The sequence below is a fragment of the Ziziphus jujuba genome, chromosome 5 (genome assembly GCF_031755915.1).
Source record: "Ziziphus jujuba cultivar Dongzao chromosome 5, ASM3175591v1".
Lineage (NCBI taxonomy): Eukaryota > Viridiplantae > Streptophyta > Magnoliopsida > Rosales > Rhamnaceae > Ziziphus > Ziziphus jujuba.
The window spans coordinates 10,501,347-10,509,955 of NC_083383.1; the positions used below are offsets into that span (position 1 = coordinate 10,501,347).

Genomic DNA, 8,609 nt, shown 5'->3' on the forward strand with positions numbered 1-8,609 from the left:
AAAAAAAAGCTTACATGAGCTGTGTCAAAATTATGAAATGGTTTTTCAGTTTCTTTTCTTTTTTCTTTTTTTTTTTCCTTGGGTAAAAAAACTCAATTCCCTTCTTGCTAGCTAAAAAGATCGGTACAAGTATTATCGTTATTTAATGCAATGTTTTACTGCAGTTATATGAACTTGCAATTAGAGAACACAAACATCCAAGTAAAAAAGCCAATCAAAGAACCACCATGGAATAGAGAAAGAGAGATGCGAGAAAAAACAGGCATAGGTATTGCAACATATCCAGCTAAATTTCTTATACACACAATATCCACTTTTTAACTTTTAATAAGGAAAAACTTTTATGCAACATATAACCGTTACATAAACGATCAAGGTGTAACAAACTTATTCATATTCCAGTATTTAATAATTATCTTGACTTAACAAGAAGGTTGTTCTTTACACTATTTTAACTTGTTATAATATTAACATTTTCTTTAATATTCAGCATATATTAAATTCTATGCAATTAATATGATCAAGACTATCAATGACTTCCAATTTTAAATTTGAATAAATAAGTGTGCTTTCATTTTTATTTATTACCCAAAAAAAACTGATGAAATCGGACACTTATGCCTGGTTAGGTGTAGGTCCGCCAGTCTCGTAAATGTGGGAAATTGACTCAGCTACCCTTTTTTGAATTTCTCTTGGTCCAATGTCTACCAGATTTTGCCATTTAGCTTTCACACCAGGACTTCCAATACTTTGTTCAAGACAATCACACAATGACTACGACACTGACTATCCCAAAAAGATAAAGTGCAAAAAAAAAAAAAAAAAAAAAAAAGAGTATAAACGACACTTTAGATATTGACGTTTTCATTCGGATACATCTCTATCGATAGTCGTAAAGAAGAAAGTAGGGTCCAAAATAAAATCCACTTCTCTTGGCATTTAGCCTGATATGATGCACCATAATAGGAAACCAAATTTAATATGTTAACAAAATATAACAACCAAAGTATAGGCAAAATTCCTTCTTATGTGAATAACTGTTTTAAAAGAACTTCCAATACACTTTTAACTTTTTTTTATGCAGTATCATCATGGAAACTTTCATGACTAATGCTCAAACTATTGACTCAGAATGGAATTTTATTTCCAAATTATCAATAAAAAAAAAAAAATCCCCAAAACTAACATTGAATATAACAGGTGGACCAAATTTATTGCAACTTTTTTTTTTTTTTTTTTGGTTCTTTTTGGGGTAAATTCAGATACGTGCATAACAATACATGAAAATAAACATTAAACATACAACTCATCCACATTACATTCCCCGAGGAAAACTTTAATGCTACGTGGTGATCCACAGCTTCCTTCAGCAATAAGTGCTCTATCATTGGCAGCCATGTGAGCAATAATCTTGTAAATCATTTCGATCTGTACAAATTTGGGTGAAGAAGGTTAGCAAAGAATTTTGAATCCTGAAATGGTTATTAAAATGGATGTAGAGGATATTGGCTCTTACATCTTCAGGAGCATGGCAGCGATCAGCTACTTCATCAAGTGTCAATGGTTCAACAGGCTCTTTACAGCTGAAAACCATTCAAAGATGCAGAAAGACAGAGAATTTAGTCATTTTTGTCCACAAATGGCCTTTCCACATGATCTTATGCCATAAGTAAATTCACTCAAAAAAGTTGGCATTTGACCAGAAAAGATGGATCTGAAAAGGACAATCTTCACAGTAAAAACAGCAGCTTGTGCTTTAAGTCAAGATGTTTTACATTTTTCGACAACACCAAAAACTAATATAAAATATTTTTTTGGGCCCATAAATAAAGATACTTAAGTCTTCAAGAACCCAACAAAAAGTTATACTGCCAACAGTTTGGATCATACCTGGCCTCGTTGAGTACTGCCAAAACTCGCTTCTGAAGAGCTAATACTTCTCCAGCTGCTTTTTTCCCAGCTTCCACACCTGAGAAAAACAATTTAACGCAGAGGCATATTACAGATGATTAAGGAAGTCAAACATCCATCAGACAGAATAATGAAATTGCAATTCTAATGAACAGTGTCAGTGCCCTATCTATGATGTAGCCAAAAAACCATCCATAATCCACAGTTTTATTATAGCCATAAAGAGATATTTACCAGGTTGATGGTAAGCATTGATGTTAACAAGTGAGGCATATATCCCAACTGCTCGCTCATAAAGTGCTATAAGAGCACCCACAGATCTAGGTGTTACTTCTTGTACGGTAACTGTAATTGACTCCCGCTCATTAGCATATAAAGCCGACCTGGTGCCCTGTAGAAGTAGATTTAGTTTGTTCAGTTTAATCAGAAGTAAAAACATAGCATGCCTGTATGGACTTTTAAAATGACAAAGCTGGCATTTCATCTCTAGAATTAGAGCCATCAGGTTGTTGTCAATAAATGGCCCTTGTAATAAATTTTACCTGTAGCATTCCGAAAAGGTAGTCACCACATGTTACACCAGGCTCAAGCTCCCAATCATGACCAGGGGGCCTATCACGTAGCACTTCAATGAAAGTCACAAAAAAGTTGTGCACACCTTCTCTCAGTTGCTGAATGTAGCTGCAGAAAACAGAAGTTGCAATTTATATTTAGTACACTATTCCAAGATATAGCTAATAACATACTATAGTGACCATTTTTGTCTACCAAAATTTGGTTACCAAGTGATGTATCACATTTTAATTGTCTGCATTTGATACATGTGGACATCATTTTTCAACAACTAAAACATTGCCATATCACTTAGTAATCAAAATTGGAAAATAAACTTGGTGTCTGTAGTGTTACAATGTAAATGATGTACACTCAAATTTGATACTTGTAGTATTCAACTATAAATGATTTGTACCCACAGTGTTACACTATAAATAATGTACACTTTAGACAAAAGAAAACTCACGCATGTTGATCAGTGCTCCCTTTGTTACCATAGACACTGAGCCCTTGATTCACCTGCCGATTCAAAAGGTTATTTTCTAACCAATTTAACCAATCTAATATACATTTTACTGTCTTTCTGAAATGCTGAAACAAAATATTCATGATAGCAAAAGTAAATTTTAACTAATTTTATAGATAGTAAACTATTCAACAATCTAAATGGAGTGGCACAAAAGAAAGATACGTCTAAGATTAACATCACATACCCGATTGCCATCAAGGTCAAACTCCTTTCCAAGTGACTCCATGACTAACTGCTGCAAATATCGACTAAATAGTAATAGGCTGTCTTTGTAAGGTAGGACGACCATATCCTGGAAAAGCCAAAGAGCAACAAATTTATACACACACAACCAATTTAACCAAGCTAGAAAAGAAATGTAATTTAGAGTCTGAAATGGAGCAAGCAATATGTACCTTGGATCCTACTCCATCTGAAGCCCAGTACCAGCATAAAGCAAGCAATGCTGCTGGATTATTTCTTACCTGAACAACAAAAATTTAAATCATAAAGGTTTTCTTATTTTAGTGTTGGACTAAAAAATATATAGAAAAAATATATATATATTACAATATAAATATAACTTTTCATAACCAATAATGTAATGTCTTCTAAATTCTTTATGCATTTACAGTATTTCCAGTAAAGAACCAAGTAAATGGCATTGACTCCAATAGATAAAAAATGTAGCAGGAAAAGGAATGCTACTTGTTGAGTCCTCAAAATGGCTTTACTAGCAGAACCATCAAAATTGGGAACCAGGAAAAGGAAGGGCAATGATTAAACTGGAAAAGCATCCAAGGTTTCTTTTTTGTTGTCTATCACCACAACACATTGATCCAATGGTTTCTCATAGTAAACATGAACAGAATCATATTATACTGTCTCTTATCTTTTTTATATACAGTTTCAAGTACTCCCATATGCTGTCTTCAGATACAGCTTACAAAGCAATGGGAAAGCAGCTGAAATGCAATTTGAAAATGTAAAGTTCGTTAAAGCTGTTTGGGAGAATGGGACCTAGCAGCTAATTTACGCTGGCATGTTACTAGAGCTTCTATGGGACCTAGCAGCTAATTCATGCTAGCATGTTACTAGAGCTTCTATGTCTTTGCAAGAATTTTAAAGAGGCACGCATTTAGAGGTGGGAACCAAAAAATTATTTGAATATCTGCAAGAAATAGGTATGGTTGGTCATGATATTGTCTGCATCCAGAAAATTGCTGACAGTCTCTTGGATCCAGAACAGGTACACATCACATTCTAGGACTTGATTTTAAAATTGCCAAGTAAAATTTATAAAGATATTGTGATCAATAGAACTCACCCTCATCGTATAAAAGGTTCAAATATAAGAAATAAAAGGCAAGAACCGATGCTTACCACAGTGGTTCTGTTTGCCTCATCCATCAATGATGCACCGGCAAGCATTTCTCGAATGTCAATGGCCTAAACATGGATTTCATATTGATTACCAGAAAACAAGAAAAATGATCATACCATATAATGAATTCAAGATAACACACCTGAAGTGCTGCTGGAAGCAGACCAACTGCAGACATTTCAGATGTTCTGCCACCTACCCAGTCAAACATGGGAAATCTAGCTAACCAGCCCTCAATTCTTGCAGTATTATCTAGCAATGAATTCTCTTGTGTGATGGCAACACCCTGCATCAAAAATGAAAAAAGAAAAAAAAAAAAAAATGACAAATTTACATATGAAAGATAGAGGAAATCCTGAATTCAGACAACAGGCACAACTTATAGGTATTCTGGATTTCATCAACAATAACAACAAACCCATGCCTAGAGCTGAATAAAAGCAAAAATGTTCATCATTCCCACTGATCTGAAACAAGATGAATTGGAATCAAGCCCAACAGGCAGGTTTTTTTTTTTATTATTTTTTTTTCCCCCGTTAATCTGGAACAGCCAGTATCAAACTGCTAGGTCTGAATTTTACAACCTAACTAATCTGATATAAACAAAGAGGTAAAGCTAAATGCTCTTGAAATATTTATAATAAAACATTAGTTAATTGATGTACCTAAAAAGCATGAAAATTCATCAATGGAAGTTAAAGGAGACAAAAGGCATAAATTGCAAGGCACGGATGCAAAATTACTGAATAGCATACACTCGAACAGGTACTAAGCTGATAACAAATATAACATCAGATGAAATGACTAATGAAATTTTCTCATTTGGAAGAAATTTAATTAAATAATAGTCTTGACTAAAATTAGACACAAAAGTGGGATTTCCAGACAAGTACATGCAAATCTATTGACATCAAGCTAGTCAATGAGCTGCATAATATCTTACTCTGCAACTCTAGCTCCATATGGCATCAAAGAGAATTGTACAGCAAAGCAGGGGGGTAATAAATACAAGCAGAAAGAAAAACCTGAGATTAGAACCTGTTTTGCAAAGTCCAGGCCAGCTTCACGAAAGGCCTTCTGTACCTCCAATAAACCATTCCTAGTTTCAGGAGTACCTCCACTCTGAGAAAAAACGAATTTGACATTGTATTAGCAAGATGCATAACAATATAATCCAGAACCGGATTATTAACCAATACAACATGGTAGCGCATGCAAAAGACATGCACCCCCTTCCATCATATAACCATTTTTTTTTTTTTCTGTCAAAAACAAATATCAGACCTAGATTCTTATGAGGACGGACAAGGTAACAATTATGGCCAAGCAGTATTAGTGTCTTGTTCGAATTTTTCAGAGTATCAGGTATTGGGTTGCTCTATAATTCAAAGTTGAACATGTTTGGAAGAAGATATTTGCTTATTTTAAAAGCATTAACATATATTCAATCTCGAAATAAAAATATTTTTGCATAGAAAACATCAAACCTTAGAGATAACTATAACAAGTGTAGATGCCAGCTCAGGGCCAAGCTGTGCAATCTGATGATCAATTCCTGCTGGATCAGTATTGTCAATGAATCTTATCTGCCAACAAGGGGGAAAAAAATGTGACTGATAGACACATTAGAACATAAAAAATAGGAAAGACCATGATCATTTACACTTAAGAGCAAAGCACTTCAAAGCTAGGAATTCTCCATTCAAAACTAGGGCATTCTATTAGTACGGAGAGAATACAAACTCCTCAAAGTCCTAATAATAAACAAAATGTTATGTTACAAACGTATGATTCACCTAGTTGAGATCCAGTACACATTTATATTTGCCTAGGGGTTTATATTTGTATCATATCCCATACAAACTTAACTAGAGTATATTGCACCCCCAAGCCCAACAACAAATACTCCTTAGCCAAAAAATAAAGTTCACTGCTTGCAGTTGTCCACTGTAACTCTTTTTTTTTTTTTTTTTTTTTTTTTTTTGGTTCGTCATCAAACAATTTTAAAAATTGTATAGAAAACAACAATGAAGGAAAAAAAGGAATGGGAGAATAGAATAAAAGGTCAGACAATGCAACTCAGCAAGCAGAGAGAATAAAGAAAATAAACAAAAAGGTTACAAATCTAGGGAAAATTATATTAAAGAGGCCTTTTACTTCTCAGGACTTACAAGAATTTGCCAAAAAATAAAACATCACACATTTTGCATGTACCTTCAGAGGAGGATTATCAGGAGCCAATGCCTCAGCAACAAACTGTGGTCCAAGAGCTGAACCTCCAATTCCAACTGAAAGTATTTGGGTAAAGCGCCCCTCTGGAGAATAGGGTGGCTTGATCTGCAATATATCAAACCCATGACACTACTGAATCTATGTTGACAAGGAAGAGAGTAAGAGTATGTAATAAGCTTAGCACTAACGTACTACACAAGCACTTTATAAATATTTATGATGACGAATATAACTTCTTCAAAACTCAGTACGTGAATAGGACATGTTTGTTACAAGTCCCAAATCCATAAGTTGCAAAGCGTGCCTAGTATCACTGCCCAAACAGAGCGAATCACCCAAGACATGCCAACGTGCTTACAAATCTCTCAGCTGAATCGTTTCCCAGAAAGAGTAAAATCGGTGCCAAGTGAAAGTGTGAAACTGCCATAATCATAATTCGGTGACCACACTCTTCGAAGTCAGTTTCCAGGAAGAGTTTTCTTCATATGATCCTGCTTTTTTTCTTGAAACTGCCATAATCATAATTTGGTGACCACACTCTTCGAAGTCACTTTCCAGGAAGAGTTTTCTTCATATGATCCTGCTTTTTTTCTTGTTCTCATATGAATTAAAACTTAATCCAATAAGCCAAAACTTGTCCAAGGTGGGAATAGAAGAGTTTTCGTGATCATATGAAATTATCTATTGAATCTTTAAACTGAATGCATATATATCATTTCGTCCTGATAAATGAAGCTCTTGTACATTCATAAATACGAATTCAAAGGTAGTGAAAATAATAATAATAATAATAAAAGTAAAAAGTACCAATTACTAAACCCAAATTCCTTTTAACTTACATAAAAACTTAAACCCGTTTAAATAAGAATTCAGAGGTTAAAAAAAATTAAAAAAGTATCAAATGGTATTCAAAACTAACCTTACCGCTGACGACTTCATCGGCGAACTTGCAAACAGCATCCAAAGCGTTCTCTATCTGCACCTTCAAGAAAGAGTTTGGTGCGAGCTTGGGATTTCTAAGCCAATAATGCCCGACCATCCTACCCTCATCGGGATTCGCAATCGCACCCTTTTCCAATTCCTCCATAGCTCTGAACGCAGCCTGAAGCCGGGGCTCCATTTCCTCCACGAACTCATCCGTAAACCCAACCCGACTCACATCCAAGAACAACCCCAGCTCTTTATGCTGGTATAGCCAGTCAACGTACCTCCTCCATAGCGAATCAGGGTCCTTATCCAACCCCATCTTCTTCTCCTTCTTAACGGCTCCATCGGTGGTCTTCGACGACAAGTCGGCTGAGATCTCCCGCGCCACCGAATGAGCCGGACTACCGATACTTAAACTCCGATCGGAGATACGCCGAGTAGGGAACGAAACTGAGTCTTTGCAGCTAAGTGAAGAAGTTGAAGTGGTGGTTCTGAGGAAGGGTTTTCGGGGTTTGAGAGATGGGGAAGACGAGCAAATGCCTGAGATCGAAGCCATTTGCAAACAACGAAAGCGAAGAGAAATCGGCGATGATCACGAAGGGGTTTTGTTTGGTGGGATTTTTTTTTTTTTTTTTTTTTTTTTTTTTTGGGTTACTCCATTGAAGCTTGTTTGCTTGGTTTACGGAGTTTGGTTTGTGTGTGCGCGATTAGAGAGAGAGAGAGAGAAAGAGCGAAACGGAGTGTGTGTGAGTTGGAGCTGAAGTTTGTCTCTGCTGGCTCCGAGCTTTATTCGGGCGGCGTTGGACATGGTTCACACATTGATTGGTCGGCATTTTTTTTCTCGCATCTTGACGAAATTGGGCTTCTTTTCTTCCTTATATTACCGGAATGCTTCAGCATATTCTCTTCTGCATGCATGGATTTCACGTTTTTCGCAAAATTGTAAAATGCAAAAACAATTTTTTTTGTTTTTGTTTTTCTGAATGCTATTTAAAAATTAAAGATTCTTTAGTATTCCGAAAAAAGAAAAAAATAATAAAAGATTCTTTAAAATTTTATATATTTTATAAGCGAAAAAAAGTTTATGACGTA

General features: G+C 35.3%; 1 protein-coding gene across 1 annotated transcript; it reads right to left on the reverse strand.

Annotated features, from left to right (window-relative positions):
• Positions 1 to 1,009: 1,009 nt before the first annotated feature.
• LOC107411169 (glucose-6-phosphate isomerase 1, chloroplastic) lies at positions 1,010 to 8,359 on the reverse strand. Its single transcript, XM_048475892.2, has 14 exons — positions 7,510 to 8,359; positions 6,573 to 6,695; positions 5,846 to 5,944; positions 5,397 to 5,480; positions 4,501 to 4,644; positions 4,358 to 4,423; positions 3,391 to 3,459; positions 3,180 to 3,287; positions 2,933 to 2,985; positions 2,454 to 2,592; positions 2,146 to 2,302; positions 1,891 to 1,969; positions 1,517 to 1,583; positions 1,010 to 1,428 (listed from the first exon to the last, which is right to left on the reverse strand). Exons 1-14 carry the CDS (start codon positions 8,071 to 8,073, stop codon positions 1,294 to 1,296), a joined length of 1,887 nt encoding a protein of 628 aa, XP_048331849.1. The 5' UTR covers positions 8,074 to 8,359; the 3' UTR covers positions 1,010 to 1,293.
• Between the last annotated feature and the right edge of the window lie 250 nt (positions 8,360 to 8,609).